This window comes from Nerophis ophidion, linkage group LG06 (genome assembly GCF_033978795.1).
Source record: "Nerophis ophidion isolate RoL-2023_Sa linkage group LG06, RoL_Noph_v1.0, whole genome shotgun sequence".
In the NCBI taxonomy this organism is placed as follows: Eukaryota; Metazoa; Chordata; class Actinopteri; order Syngnathiformes; family Syngnathidae; genus Nerophis; species Nerophis ophidion.
The window spans coordinates 30,230,038-30,246,564 of NC_084616.1; the positions used below are offsets into that span (position 1 = coordinate 30,230,038).

The following is a 16,527-nucleotide window of genomic DNA, read 5'->3' on the forward strand; positions in this document are numbered from 1 at the left end:
TGCAGTAAAAGAGGGTATCTATGGATTAAACAAACAAAACCAAAAGTGAGAGCAACAGGGAAGTGTCCTAGACGGATTGACTATAAGGCAGGGGTGTCCAAACTTTTTCCACAGAGGGCCGCACACGGAAAAATTTAAGCATGTGGGGGCCATTTTGATTTTTTTCATTTCCAAACGATAAGAAAATATATGGATTTTTTTTTTAATCCTTAGGGCTCCTGGGGAGCATAGAGGGTCTCAGTCACTAAAATGTTAAAAATAAGTGAAATTATTGTTATTATTTTTTATTTAATGCTTAAAGTAAATCTCTATATCAACTTGAGGTTGATATAAAGTAAAACAAATAAGGTTTTATGCCTTTTCTGTCAAAGACAACATTGTTTTTTTATAGTAAAACTGAAATATGCAGTATTTAGATAGATAGATAGATAATTTATTGATTCCTTCAGGAGAGTTCCTTTATTTAGCAATTAAAGCCCTCAAAGATCAATTTTGCAGGACACCATTGATTTTAAGTATTTTACTTTTTTGAGTAATCACATTAAAAAGTTCAATAAAATCCTACTAAATATATTTGAGATCCGAAACGTTCCCCACTCAATAAGTAATACATTTTTATTAATTGTTTTTTTTCCTTTTAACACTTAAATTTCAAGTTTAACTTCCGATATATCTGTCGATTTTAAGTTTGAACTATTATTTTGTTTGTTTTATGCTCTTTTGTCAAAACTTTGATGTTTGTATATGGCAACCACACAACATATGCACTATTTTTTCCACGTAAAACATTTTAAAGTGATAATTTTTAAGTAATAATTCATTATAACATAGATTTTTTTTGTCCTTTTTTTTTTAGCAATAGAAAAAAAAAGAAAATAAAGACAAATAAAAATAAAAACTGCCTGCATGGCAGCTTTGTGTCAACATTGCCACTTTTTCTCATTAGATGTCACCTCATTCCATTTTTTGTAAATGTTATTTTTTATTTTTGCAATACTATCAGTTTTGCAATTTTTGCAGAATGTGTGGCGGCCCGGTAAACTCTTAGCTGCGGGCCACAAATGGCCCCATGGCCGCACTTTGGACACCCCTGCTATAAGGGAAAACAAAACTAAATGCTGGAACACAGCAAAAACGCTTACAGGGAATGTGAAGCAGACGGCGTCCACAAGTAAATATAATATTTGATCTAAGCAAGGAAGGAAATCATCAATAGTGACCAGTGAATAATTTCCTGCCAAACCAATGGTGTCGCAAGCTTAACTAAAATAGTGGTAATTACAAACAGAAAACAGGTGAGGGGAAAAGTGTTCGAAAGCAGGCGTAAAACTGCTGCAGGAAAGGGAAAAACAGGAAGTGAGAAACCACAAAAAAAGAGCGCAAGACAGGAACTAAAACGACACCCAGAAATTAACCAAGAAACTTAAAATAAGGTAGAGCGTGGTGTGAGAAGCCGTAACAGAATTCCCCCACAACAAAAAGGATATCAGACATTCTAAAAAACAAAACCGAAAAAGTCCAAAGTCACAGGAGGGGAGAAGGAGGGCTAGGCGGTGGGTTGCTTGGCCATATGTCCTTGCAATCAGTGGGGAAGAGTCAGACGGCAGTGACTGGTAGACTGCCGCCGTGGCCGACGAGGAGGCGGTCACAAGGGGCCACGGCGCACCAGCAGCTGTAACCGTCCATGCCCGGGTCCTGGGCCTAGCTGCTGATAGTGCGGAGGCCATTCATTAAACGCCCACATTCTTGGTCAACGGGGAGGCCGCGTGCGGGCGCCTGATGACCGCTTGTGCGGCCGGCAACCTGGAGGTCGCGAAGGCGACGATGACTCCGATGATGATGATGACGGAGTCGTCGTGGAAAAACCCGCTGGACACGAGGATGATGGCGTCGTGGAAAGAACCCTTGGAGACGAGGATGGCGGCGTCGTGGAAAGACCCACTGGAGGCGAGGATGGCGGCGTCGTGGAAAGACCCGCTGGAGGCGAGGATGGCGGCGTCGTGGAAAGACCCGCTGGAGGCGAGGATGGCGGCGTCGTGGAAAGACCCGCTGGAGACGAGGATGGCGGCGTCGTGGAAAGACCCGCTGGAGACGAGGATGGCGGCGTCGTGGAAAGACCCGCTGGAGGCGAGGATGGCGGCGTCGTGGAAAGACCCGCTGGAGGCGAGGATGGCGGCGTCGTGGAACGACGATGATGGCGGCGTTGTGTAAAAACCTGCTGGAGACGAGGATGGCAGCGTCATGGAAAGACCCCTTGGAGACGAGGATGGCGGCATCGTGGAAAGACCCGCTGGAGACGAGGATGGCGGCGTTGTGGAACGACGATGATGGCGGCGTTGTGTAAAAACCTGCTGGAGACGAGGATGGCAGCGTCATGGAAAGACCCCTTGGAGACGAGGATGGCGGCATCGTGGAAAGACCCGCTGGAGACGAGGATGGCGGCGTTGTGGAACGACGATGATGGCGGCGTTGTGTAAAGACCTGCTGGAGATGAGGATGGTGGCGTCGTGGAAAGACCCCTTGGACACGAGGATGGCGGCGTCGTGGAAAGATCCGCTTGAGACGAGGATGGCGGCGTTGTGGAACGACGATGATGGCGGCGTTGTGTAAAGACCTGCTGGAGACGAGGATGGCGGCGTCGTGGAAAGACCCGCTGGAGATGAGGATGGCGGCGTTGTGGAACGACGAGGATGGCGGGGTTGTGGAACGACGATGATGGCGGCGTTGTGTAAAGACCTGCTGGAGACAAGGATGGTGGCGTCGTGGAAAGACCCGCTGGAGACGAGGATGGCGGCGTTGTGGAACGACGAGGATGGCGGCGTTGTGTAAAGACCTGCTGGAGACAAGGATGGTGGCGTCGTGGAAAGACCCGCTGGAGACGAGGATGGCGGCGTTGTGGAACGACGACGATGGCGGCGTCGTGCAAAGACCTGCTGAAGATGATGATGGCGGCTGGACCGTCGGCATCTGCAGAACTCAAGCAGCGGGTGGCTGGACCGTCGGCGTCTTCAGAGCTGGAGCAGCAGGCGGCCGGACCATCGGCAGCTGCAGAGCTGGAGCAGCAGGGCGAAGCGCTGCAGCCAACGGAGGCAGAGCAGGACGGACTGCTGCAGACAGCGGAGGCCGAGCATGACTTAGCTCAGGCAGGCAGCGCAGGCCAAACAGGGCGGAGTATTGCAGGCAGCAGAGGCCAAGCAGGAGGTAGAAGCCCGGCTAGGCGCAGGATAGGCGGCGGAGGCCGCACAGAAAGTGGCTGCTTGGCTGGACGAAGCTGTGCCTCCACAATTGCACAGCTACTGTCCCAACCTTAGCTCCCCCATCAGTTAGAGGATACCAGATGCTGTCACTGGTTTGAGGGAGGAGCGTTTAACCCTTGACCTGATCGGGAGAAGAAGCCCAGGGTGTGTGGGCTCTGGGAAGCCGGGGGAGGAAAAGTCCGTAATAGACAAGTCCCCTGGTGAGGTGTGGCTGCGCGCCCCAGTCACTCGCACCTTCCTGCACGAGACCCGAGCACTGGCAGAGCGGCTTCATCCCGTTACCCAGCGCCTGGGCCACACTGGCCCATAGCCCAAGTCGTGAACAAAGAGGCAAAGTGGTCAATGGGGTTCCCGTAGTCCACCCCCTTAGGAGAGGAAGGGTGCAGCGTTAGAAGCCCTGCAGAGAAGGCTGCGCTTTGTGACGGCGTGATGAAGCTGGCTTTCGCCTTCGTAGACGACGCGCAGGCTCGGCACTCGGCCAAAAAGAGTCTATTGGGACCAGACCGCCATCTGGCACCCACATCAAAGTCTCTAGTACCTTGGAGGGGTACCACTATGCCTCTGCCTCCATTTTAACCCAAAAAATCCTCTCATATTCCTCGTTATTGTAATCGTGGTGACATTCTGTCAAGCACTGTCATGTGAGACGATGGAGGTTGTAGAAATTTCAAAATGCAGACGAACGAGGTGGCAGTCTGCAGTAAAAAATGATATTTATTGATTAAAGGGTATTTATTGATTTGATTGATTTATTGAACCAAAACAAAATGCTGGAACACAGCGAAACACTTACAAGTAAGGTGGAGCAGACGGCGTCCACAAAGTACGAGCATATTTGATCACAACATGGAAGGAATCATCAATAGTGACCAGTGAATAATGTCCTTACAAACCAATGGGGTCGCAAGCTCAACTTAAAAGAGCGGTAATTACAAACAGAAAACAGGTGAGAAGGAAAAGTGCTCAAAGACAGGTGTAAAGGTGCTGCAGGAAAAGGAACAACGGGAAGTGAAAAACCACAAAATTTTGAGCCCAATACAGGAACTAAAACTACACCCAGAAAAGGACCCAGAAACTCAAAATAAGGCACGGCGTGGTGTGATAAGCCGTGACAGTTTTTGGATCAAATTGAATATTTGATGTGAATTAACTGGTGCCTTAAATCGGTAAATAATCCATAACAACATTGCTTTTACTTCTTTATTGTCTTTTGAACATTGACGGATAAAAAAAACAAATCCAAAAGGCCCGACTCATAAAAGTGAGAAGTTTGAGATTTATCAATATATATTATTTTTACTTTGAGCACTTCAGATCCAGCCGTCAATAATAGGGTTTTACAATTTTTTTTTTTTAACAATGACAGTTTTAAAGTAAAAAAACTGCCTGCATGTCAGATTTGTTTTATTAGAGTATTGCAACATGTTCTCTGTTGTTTGAGGAATGAAGCCTTCTATGGACTGGACTCTCACTATTGTTTTAGATCCACTATGCACTGGACTGGGGGGAGGGGGGGGGGGGTTTCCCACATCTGCGGTCCCCTCCAAGGTTTCTCAGTGACCCATTGAGTTGTGTTTTTCCTTGCTGTGATGTGATAACACTCGTGATTTAGGGCTATATAAGTAAGCATTGATTGATTGATACTTTACTGTATTGTCATTATTTCTCTTTTGTTATTAGTATACTGTGTTTTATTTTGTTTCTACTACCAGTGTATGAAAGGTTCTCGTTCATCATCATCATAATAATAATCTTCACATAGACAAGCAAAAAACAACTACCATAACTCTTTCACCTCGTGCTGAATTTGTGAATCTATTTTGGAAATAACGTATATTTTGAATAAACAAACAGTTTAACAGTTGAATTCAATGTGTGTAATTATGTTGTATATATGTATCTTTATTGAACAAATTAAAACACTAATACTATTAAGTTGTACGAGATAAAAAGAATACAAAAATATTAACATTCTGCTTGTCCTCCACATCCAGGGTAAACAAAGTAAGACTGCCACCTGGTGGCAAAAGAAGAAACCCGGAAGTGACTGTCTTCTTTCTAAAGACACACATCTGTGTAGAAGAACTACACTAACAATTTATCTCCACAAATGGAATCAGCTGGTTGTTCGTGTTACAACAATGGAAGAGTCTCACAGCTCGGTAAGAAACATTTTTACACCATATGAGGAAATTATTATTATTTTTTTTTTTTACAACGGAGTCTCATTTTCTGAAGAGCTACCGTAGTAGCAAGGCAGCTAGCTTTGATGCTAGCGTCAGTTTATAGACTAAAACAATGCAAGTCAAACTAGCGACACTTTGTGTAATAATTGTAATGTACACACCCTGTTACCATAGTAATGACATGCTAAGGTTTTATAGTGAACCTAACTGTTGGTACAAACGGCCATTTAGCAATTTAGCCACATCTCTTCCTTTTCTCCCCAATAGACGCCGAGGATTAGCAGGGAAGGAGAAGTCCAAAGAGCTCAGGGTTGAATTCAAGTGTGTGCAGTCTTTTGCACCATGTTGGTGACAGCATACCTTGCCATATTCCTGCTGCTTCTCCTGTGTGCTGGCCTGGAGCTTGCAGCACGTCGTCTCACCCCACCTCAGCCGACTCAGACGGCTGCAGCCAACCCAGCCTTCGTCCGCTTCCAGAGAGTCTTCCTCCGGGCCTATCTGTTGGCCCTATGGGCGGACTGGCTCCAGGGTCCTTACCTGTACAAGCTCTACCGCCACTACAGCTTCTTGGAGTCCCAGATAGCCATCATTTATGTATGTGGCTTGGCCTCTTCTGTGTTGTTTTCTCCTTTTTCAGGGTGGCTCCCCCAAGCTTTGGGCCGCAGACAGACTTGTCTGCTCTTTTGTCTGACTTACTCTGCTTGCTGCCTCACCAAGCTGTCCAGGGACTATTTTGTTTTGATTGTAGGTCGCATCCTGGGAGGTCTGTCCACATCCTTGCTCTCCACCACATTTGAGGCCTGGTATGTCCAACAGCATGTCAGCGTCCACGATTTCCCCAAGGAGTGGATCCCCAGCACCTTCAACAAAGCTGCCACGTGGAACCATGGGCTCGCCGTGGGAGCTGGCTTAATGGCTAACTTGCTCGCTGAGTGGCTCCACTTGGGGCCGGTGGCTCCCTTTCTCCTGGCTGTCCCCTGTTTGCTGTGCTGTGCCTGGGTGGTGGTAGCAGACTGGGGGAAGGAAGAAGCAGAAGGACCTGAAAGTGACAAACAGATGCTCCTTGTAGGTGCTCCAAATGGAGGTTTGACTCGTCCATCTGCAAAGGCCCGGTTCTCACGCAGCTGCCATGATGGACTTCGTTGTTTGCTTTCAGACAAGAGAGTCATGCTCCTGGGTGGCGTGCAGGCTCTATTTGAAAGTGTCCTCTACATCTTTGTTTTTTTGTGGACCCCGGTGCTGGACCCTCACGGACCTCCTTTGGGAATAGTGTTCTCCTGTCTGATGGCTGCCAGTATGGTTGGCTCCTTGATGTACCGCCTAGCCACCTCCTCACACTATCGTCTACAGCCCGGCCATGTACTCTGTTTGGCCGTTTTGATGGCCTTCTTCTCTTTATACATGCTAACTTTTTCCACCGCGCCAGGACAACCAAGACCGCATGAATCTTTCCTGGCTTTCCTGCTGCTGGAGCTGGCATGTGGACTTTACTTCCCCGCAGTCAGCTTCCTCCAGAGTAGGGTGATTCCCGAGGAGAAGCGGGCTGGAGTGCTGGCCTGGTTCCGCCTACCTCTGCACCTGCTGGCCTGTCTGGGTCTGCTGGCGCTCCACGGCGAGGTGTCGGGGACAGGGGGTGGGGAGGACGGCGGCGGTACTAGACACATGTTTGGAGGCTGTGCAGTCATGATGCTCGCGGCTTTGATGGCTGTTGTTGGTCTGTTCACGATAGGCAGGAACGACTCGGACCTCAGACTTGAGGGAGCCAAGGGAGAGGGTGAGATGTAGATATTTCGCGTGCATCATTTGTATTTTTTGTGACTGGGTAGAAAACTAATAACAAAAGGACGATTTGTTCATGTCAATGATGAGATTTTAGTTTTTTCATGTTACTTGTTTTTGTCATTCAAATCGCTAATGAAATTTGTCCGAATTAGGATTATTGCTATTTAATTCATTTTTACAGAGTATATGTATTGACAATATGTACAGTATGTTATAATATATTTTTCCTCTCATGAAGTTTGTACAGGAAGCATCTTAAAGGATAGTGATGTTAAATGAGTGGCCCATTGTGACATGTATGTCATACTCGCTGGTTCTGAGGAAAACAAAAAATATTTAAAAAATAAAAACTACAATAGTTGGATTTTGGGGATCCCCTTTGCATAATTTTCAAACAGCTTTTTTTAGGAGTAAGTAATGCATGTGAAAATAATTGGGAGCATTTGGGCAGCACATTAGCGTAGTGTGACAGGTGACCTGTCCAGGGTGTCGCCAGTCTCTCGCCCTAAGTCAGGCGAATAGTCTTTCACTCTCCCATAATCTTAATGAGGACAAGCTGTATAGAAAATTAATGGATGAAAAAATACGACTTGAGTAACACTCAATATTGTTATTTACTTTAGTCATTTTCAGTTGTATATCATGAATTGACTGAACATGTTTGAGATCACACTTCTGACCTTGGTTTTCATTGTAATGCACTTTTTTTTATTTTTTACTAAATAATAGTAAGAGTAAAAACATACCAGGGGTTCTTAACCTTTTTGACTTTGAGGACCAATTTTTTCACTGCAGAAGGGCCTAAGGCCCACTGAAATTATAACACTGAATTAGTAACCTAATCTTAATTTTAATCATATTTAGTAATTATATCTAACATAATTACAGTTTAACAGGATGATAATAATAAACCTTGTCTAATTATGTGAAAGCATGTGTTAATCACAAATAATATCAAAGCTTAAGAGGGGCTGACTACAAAATAAATAGTATTCAAATATACTGCAAAAGAAAAAAAGCAATTTCCATACAATTACGCTGAGCTAAAATGAAAAATGTCTAACCACAAAAATAATAATTAATGTTTAAGTAAACTTTCAATAAAATTAAAGTGCAAATGAAAATACACCTTCACCACTCTAGTCATAATTTTTGCGCTCAAAAAACATCCGCTCCAAACTTATGTTTGTTTGAAATTGTCATTACTGCTACGAAAAGTGTATTACGATGCAATACCGCTGGTTCCCATACGGACTAAAGATGAGAAGCTAATTTTTTGGCGGTGCTTGCGGCCCAATTATGGATAAGAAACACTGGACTTTACTTTATAGATTCAATTAGGCTACAGCAGCACAAGTTACTTGCATAAACATGTCAAGTGTTAAAAATGTATCAACAGATGGTGTGGCCATCTACTTCCACCAACTCAATGGATAAACTCCCCAAAATTAAATTGTATTGTCCATCCATCCATTTCTCCCTATTGTCCCTTTCAGAGTCGTGGGGGACGCTGGAGCCTATGTATTGTAATATAGTAATTTCGAAATAAAACCAATTTCATTTCCATTCACTTTCCATTCCAAACTTCCATGGACTTTTTTTTATCTACAGTGCCTATTTCAGTGCTAAAATCCCAGCATCATGGTTATGTGTGCTGCAGCCTCACTAGATGCTGCCAGAACGTGCCTTCGAGGGTGAGGGAGGGGAATGCGCGCCTCCCTCCTGCTGCTGTGTTTTTAGTGTGCGTCACAATTTTTGTGAGAGAGTGTTGAACAGCCACCATCATCATCTTGTAGTTCAGGCAGGTGGGACCGCTTATACTTGGTGTGGATCAACGATACAAAATCCTGACCAGCATCATGACGCAGGGCAAGGTAGGAAATCACGATTTTTAACATTTTTTGGCCTAGATTTATTACATAACAGCCTCTGAACTAGAACATGCAAATACTTAAAATGACATCAGTGTTTTCCTTGCATTTTTAGTCAATTGTCACAATAGGTACACATGCACATAATGATCCAAACATAGCTTTACAAAGATAATAATGCCGATATGTATTAATCCTACTGCCACAGGATGTTTAGTATTGTTAGAATTTGCAACGACCTACAAATGCGTAGCATCATACTGAAAGCTTTGTATTATAAACAAGGGGACACAATCTTATAACTAACTCCCAGTCATAAACTACAAGCACATATTGTTAAATTAATACCTATCTGGCATTTTAAAAAACATTTTTGGGAAGGAAACCTTTCAAATAAAAATAGTGGATGTTATTAAAATGCAAATGATGCGTATATGAGTCATATAAATGCAATGGCCTCAATCAAAGATGTGTAGAATTGTACACATATGTAATGAATAAATATTACGATGACCACACTAATATTGCTTTTCTTGCAAATTAATTGTCCTTTCAGTCTGCGCTCTCCAACAAGGCCCCCGGTGACTCATTCAGTGGACAGTCCTCAGCGTCCCCATCTCCCCCTAGTTATGAGGAAGCTACTGCAGGTACATACAGTATATTCAAACCTCATCAGCAAACTACAAACAGGGGTGTTAAACTCATTTTATTTGTGGGCCACATCACTGCTATGTCTGCAAAAAATATATAACCATATGAATATTCTGCAGAGTATAATAGCCTCATGATATAACAACTGCCCCTTCATTTGATCATTTACATTGTTTACCAACAAAGTGAATGACAACATCTTTAGCATCAGGTCAAGGTGACAAGCAGATATTCAAGTTTGACTGATGTAGAAATGTATTTCAAAATGGGTTACAATGACCCCAAAAAATTGCTTGTTGCATCAAATAAAACAATATTATTTTAAGAACTAAGCACTAAGGCTAGTCTGTTTTTCAAACCATCTTTATAATTTCATAATTTATTCTGTTATATGTGTTCTAAACAAAATGTGGTTGTATATCCTGCAAATAATATAAATTGGAAGTCCTTTGTATTGTGATGCATCATTTTGAAACTGCATTCATGTTCGAAATAAACTTCATATTTTCAATTCTCATGTATATAGAGATTTAGCTATTTTGCTCCCAGAATTGATCCCTGAGGTACGCCGCTTCACGTATTGTTTCCAGTTGGTTAAGTACCTTCCAATTCACTCAATTCACCCAAATCACAGTGACCACATTTTTATAAACAGATGATTGCATGCAAAATAAAATATTACAGTGATTTGTACAGATAAATACATTTGATCATGTTCTCAAAAGTGTTTCAATTTAGGTGGGGCATGAAAAAAAAAATTGAAAACCACTGCATTAGATTTTGCAGGCGTACCTAATAATGTGGCTGGTGAGTCTGCATTTGTCAAGGTACATGTATAGATCTAGAAAAAATGTACATGTAAATTCCTGTTAATTATCTTCTATATAGGTTCAAGTGAACCTTGCTACAATGACGTTGAGATGCTCACAGAGTTCACTTGGGATGATCGGAACATCCGACGGATCTTCATACGTAAGGTATAATAAATGATGAGCTTAATCATGACACCATATGTTACAATCTCAGGTGTGTAATGACCTTTTTTTTTTTTCAAACTGACAAACAATGATTATTCTGTTGAAGGTTTATGCCATCCTGATGATCCAGCTCTTAGTGACCTTTGCTGTTGTGTCTATTTTCACTTTCTGGTGAGTCAGCACTTTTCACTTCAAGTATTCTGTATTTAAGGACACCTTAGTGGACATCCTAAAACATCTTAGTATTGCTTTTACTTGTTTTTTTTTGTTTTTTTAAGTGATCCTGTGAAGGACTACATTCAAACAAACCCAGGATGGTATTGGGCCTCTTAGTAAGTATTGTGATAAGTGCAGAGTGCATTCATCTCAATTTTATTCAAAAAAATATGTAATTTTTCTCAACAGCGGAGTGTTTTTCGTGACATATTTGACTTTGTCTTGCTGCTCTGCACCGAGGTAAAAACTCACAATCGTTAACAAGACCGAAAAGTAAGCCTAAGGCCATCATCTCATCTTTTCCAGTACTAAAAATCCTGTTTGCTTATGTCTACAGGAGACAGTTTCCATGGAATTTGATCCTGCTCACCATCTTTGTAAGTACAGTACAAGGCTTTTAAACGTATCATTCTTTATTACTTATTACATTTAAATGATGGCTGCATTTGTCAGAACTTTTTATCTTTGACTGATTGGGATATGCAGATGCATCTCAATAAATTACAATATGGTGTTTTTTTCAACAGTTCAATACAGGCTAAGACATTTATTAAAGGCTCGGGCTTTTGCAGTTTATTTGCTAATTGGAGCACAAACCAGCTGTTACAAATATTTTGACAAATGTTCAAATTTAATGAGATACTGAATTAGGTTATGTTTTATTACCTGATGGCTAAACTAATCAAAACCATTTAGAAATACCTTCTTAAAATATTTCACTCTGTGTGAGTTTCACTTTCTGGATTAAACTACTGAAGTAAACAGTAGAGTAGCAGTACCATAACTTAATGTTGCCCCAACTTAAGAGTAGTTAGAGATAAAAGCCTTCTACTAGCTAATGTTCATGCTTTTAGTTGTAAGCTGAAATGTTTGTTATACAAGTATCCCCGTCATTATATGGTGTAGCAAATGTCACAGTGAACCCCGCAAACTCCAACCGAAACATCTGGCGTTACTCACTAGCATTAACTTATAGCTAGAGCTGGACATATGTTTGTTTTTCCAACACAAGCAGAATAAATATAATAGAATATTAGAATAATATAATTTTTCTAAAATAGCTAAATGGGGGATATTTATCCACGAACTTATCGAGAAGCTACTGATGATACATTTGACAAAGAAGCAGCCGGAAGGAGATAACATAGAATTCCACTCTCCAATGCTGTACATTACTTCATAAAACTACTGTAGTTGTTTGTAGTATTGTATTGTTTTTTTATCCGATATTTCTAATATAAAACTTAGTTTTTCTGGTTGTGCTGTTTTTGTGGGCTCAGCCCCGATTTAATTTATTTCAATGGACAGAGTTGATTTGAGGTACAAGTATTTCAACATAAGAGCTTTGTCCCAAAACCAATTAGGCTGTCAATTATGTATTATTTTTAACATTGTTTACTGCAGTGGTTGTACTTAATTTCTATTGTGTAGAATTGTGGAAAGTGATTTTACAACACCGCAAACTACAATAATACACCTTTTAGTTATGCACGCAAACACATTATTATCATAGTTGAAGATAATATATACTAAGGTAGTTATAAATAGTCAATCAACATGTCTTTTGTCCTGTTACAGACACTTGCTCTATCCTACATGACAGGGATGTTGTCCAGGTACTGTTCACTCCTTACCTCTATTTATTTACAGTATGTTACTTTGCATCATATGTGGTATAGCATGCATTTAGGAATATCTTATACCAGTTTTATAAACAGGAATATACTGTTGTTTGGTGTGTACTCATATTTATTTGTGCGTGTTGTCAAAGCTTCTACAACACCAAGTCAGTGGTTATGTGTTTGGGCATCACAACTGCCGTCTGTCTCCTGGTCACAATCTTGAGTTTCCAAACTAAGGTACCATTTTTTTTCACCTTTGTATTGTATTTATTAACATTTGATACCATGTGTATTTACAAAGCATTGAAACTTTCAGTCAGAAGTTCATTTGCCTGCTCTATCTAGGTTGACGTGACATCATATCAAGGTGTGCTCCTCATCTTCTGTATTGTCATGTTTATCTCTGGACTGGTGCTTGCTGCGGTTCTTCCATTTAAATATGTAAATACAACTTTTATCTAAAAAGCCATGTTGGTTTTATGTATGATTATTAAAACATACATCATTTAGGTACCTTGGTTGGATACCACCTATGCCGTTTTGGGAGCCATATTGTTCACGATGGTAAGTTCACAGTGTCCTATTAGGACCATGCAGTGTGTGTAGAACTAATTATTACTACCTAGGATTTAAAATTTTTGTGTGTTATTATCCTGTGCAGTTTTTGGCATTTGACACCCAGCTGCTCATGGGGAACAAGCGCTACACCATCAGCCCAGAAGAGTATATTTTTGCTACACTCAGCATCTACCTGGACGTAGTCTATATATTCTCATTCTTCCTCCAGATTTTTGGAACAAAACGAGAGTAAAATGTAAAAAAAGGCACACATAAAAAATAATGGTAAAGTATATCAGTATGTAACAATAGTCATAGCATTTTGATGGACCCAGATTTCTTGTCTAACTAATATTGATACTATTGTTAGTTGTGAGATGTAGCTATTGTACAACACATCTCTCAATATCCGCACAAAACAAGTCTTGAATCTCTCTTCCTCTCCAGCATGCTTTGGACATGTTTGGTATGTTAGCTTGACATCTTTGCAGTTTTCCGATCATAACAACAGACCTGTGTTTATGTCTTTAGCCTGAAATAGTCATGTTGCATTGCTGATGTCAACTTCAATCGATCAATCAATAAATGTTGATTTATATAGCCCTAAATCACTAGTGTCTCAAAGGGCTGCACAAACCACAACACAAACCACATATGAGGTATTTGAGCTACTCAGTTCATCAGGCCATTCCAACTGGTGGACCTGGGGTAAAATTCGGCGCTGGAATGACACCATACAAAAATATTTTTGTTGTATAGAGGAAGTTTGACCACTGTAAACACATTGGCAGATCATTGCATTGACATTTTAACCTTGCTAGCAAACAAAACACTAGAGTCCAAACTTTGGCACCCCTTTAAGTCATCTCCTTTTTGGTAGTCACGCAATTTTTTGGCAATGTGATTTATGTAACAAAAGGGTTGCTGTAGCTTGTTAACTTCAGACGTAGTCAGTAATCATTTGTTCAACTTTTGCAGTTATACTAGTAGTGTTCCTAGAGTGCTGTCATAGAGATGATCTTTGACTAGTTTTCTTTGCAGAAAGTCCTTAAAAACAGCAGAGCACACTTGTACCTGGCAAAAAACAAACGGAAATCAAATGTCTACTGTAGTTCTGGTTCTCCAGATTATACAAAATAAAAATAATGGTGAAGGGAGAAGTCACCTCCACCCTAGTCCTTAGCTTGCTGTAAATGCGGCCCCCAAAACAATGTAGTTGAATATCCCTGCATTGCATCATGCATGACACACAAATAAGACTGCACCAATACAATTGTTTGATCATTGCACTGAGGATGAAAGAAGTAATGGTTTGAAGCGAATAGTGATTTACAGGTTGTTTTGAATTTGGAAATATTGTACAGTAAGTATCAATGTTTTATAATTTCATTAATTGTCCCGAGTTGTGTTGTTTAAGTTTAGTCTGTTGTGGGCATTACGACAGTGCCACTCTCAAAGACTTACATTTTTAGAAGGGGCTGATGCTCTATATTTATGATATTCGAAGTTTATTTTTCTATGTCAGAACAGTATATTTCAGGCAGTGTGAGTGCAGAGCATGACATGTATTTGTAAGTTAAGTGGCATTGGAATGCACAGAATGTTGATGCAGTGTAAATAAGTGTGAACACTCACTTTGCATTTCATTGTAGTGTTATATGGTACGATAATAAAGAGTGAATGTGTGCGAATATGTCGATCAACGATAGAAATATAGTTCTTCCTCAAACACATAAAAGCATAAACTATTCAAAAATTACGCATCCATAAGTAAACATTGATTGATTGATTTGTATAGTTTACTGTGAGTCAGTGTATTCTAGTTGTAAGTCCAAAATGTGAGGTGGACTTGCTTGTTGATGCTTCAGTCCACACCTTTTCAGTCAAATAAAAATGGCAAATTCTGTTTTGTTTTTGAACACATAATAAAACAATGTTGTTTATTGATTTGTGTCATTTGTTGGAATGAAAACACCTAACATCCTTTACGTCGAGAGGACCTCACTGAGGTGGCTCGGACATCTACTACGGATACCTCCTGCATGGACACCTCCCTGGTGAAGTGTTTTGTGCATGTCCAGCCGAGGCCTTGGGGTAGACATGCTGGTGGGATTATGTCTTGCAGCTCGCCTGGGAACGCCTTGTTGTCTGCCCTGTGGAACTAGAGGAGGTGGCCGGGGCAAGGGAAGTCTGGGAATATCTGCTTATACTGCTGCCCCCACGACCCAGACTTGGATAAACGCCGTAAAAATTGATGGATGGATGCACACCAAACTAAACCTCCCCTTAGATTAGCACTTCTCAATTATTTTCTGTTAGTATCATTTGTCTATAAAAATGTTATAAGTACACCTCTGCATAACATTGAATCCTTATTAACATTAAAGAAATATAGATCAACTTACAATAAAGAATAACCATTAATGGCTCTAGTCTGTGACAAGAGATTTAAAAATAATCTATTTGCCTGAATAATAAAAAAAAAGTTATTCGAACTATAAACATTTGAAGCATGATACTGACAAAGCATGTTTCCTGAGGTTACACGTGCCCCAGTAGGAAACGTCCCAATTAGAGGCACAAGAAGACTATAAAAGGTGCAGCTTCCTGATAAAAATCAAAATGTATTTTTTAAACCTTCCAAGGAAACTTCAATTAGGTTTGATGATTATTTTTTAGTTCCAAGGTGTGGAAGGACAGTTTGGGGTGAGTTGAAAATTCCTCAAAATTACATAAAATATGATTTTAAAGTAGTAAAGGAGGGCACAGACCCCTATTAATATTATTAGCAAGTTAACTCATGTGATTAATCAGTAAAAAGTATCGTAATATTCATGTATGTACGCAGATTATTTACAATTTATTTTTAACCAGAAATGCGCCTTTACTTTGAAAGTGAATTACCTGAAAGGTGGCGGGGATTATGTGGTCAGTGTTTAGATCAATGCTTATACATAAATCAATGAGGAGACTGACTGTTGTGCTCACTGAAATATTTCACTTCAAAATACACAAGAAGGAACTTATTTGGGACGGCGTGACGCAGTCGGAGAGTGGCGGTGCGTAACCCGAGGGTCCCTGGTTCAATCCCCACCTAGTACCAACCTCGTCACGTCCGTTGTGTCCTAAGCATGACACTTCACCCTTGCTCCTGATGGGTGCTGGATAGCGCCTTGCATGGCAGCTCCCTCCATCAGTGGGTGAATGTGTGTGTGAATGGGTAAATGTGGAAGTAGTGTCAAAGCGCTTTGAGTACCTTGAAGGTAGAAAAGCGCTATACAAGTACAACCCATTTATTATTTATTTATTTCAAACATTTTAAAAATGATGCAGCGTGACATTCTGACAGTAAAATTGCCTTTGTGTCCAAATTGTGGGCTCTTTTTTAAAGAAAATTTAAACTATGC

The 16,527-nt window shown here is 41.1% G+C and overlaps 2 protein-coding genes across 3 annotated transcripts; both read left to right on the plus strand.

The window, feature by feature from the left end:
* The first annotated feature begins 5,260 nt into the window (after positions 1-5,260).
* Positions 5,261-7,589, plus strand: mfsd5 (major facilitator superfamily domain containing 5). Its single transcript, XM_061903324.1, has 2 exons — positions 5,261-5,419; positions 5,711-7,589. The coding sequence occupies exon 2, from the start codon at positions 5,786-5,788 to the stop codon at positions 7,226-7,228; it is 1,443 nt and encodes a 480-aa protein (XP_061759308.1). The 5' UTR covers positions 5,261-5,419; positions 5,711-5,785; the 3' UTR covers positions 7,229-7,589.
* Positions 7,590-7,724: 135 nt separating this feature from the next.
* On the plus strand, positions 7,725-15,067 carry LOC133554496 (protein lifeguard 2-like). 2 transcript variants are annotated; one of them, XM_061903325.1, is made up of 12 exons: positions 7,725-9,099; positions 9,653-9,743; positions 10,636-10,724; positions 10,831-10,895; positions 11,003-11,056; positions 11,130-11,180; positions 11,278-11,317; positions 12,519-12,556; positions 12,712-12,799; positions 12,908-13,003; positions 13,073-13,126; positions 13,224-15,067. In XM_061903325.1, exons 1-12 carry the CDS (start codon positions 9,085-9,087, stop codon positions 13,371-13,373), a joined length of 831 nt encoding a protein of 276 aa, XP_061759309.1. In that variant the 5' UTR covers positions 7,725-9,084; the 3' UTR covers positions 13,374-15,067. The 2 variants fall into 2 exon arrangements, with proteins under 2 accessions (XP_061759309.1, XP_061759310.1); XM_061903326.1 differs by lacking the exon at positions 7,725-9,099 and adding an exon at positions 10,486-10,554 and having other exon boundaries at positions 9,682-9,743.
* Positions 15,068-16,527: the final 1,460 nt, after the last annotated feature.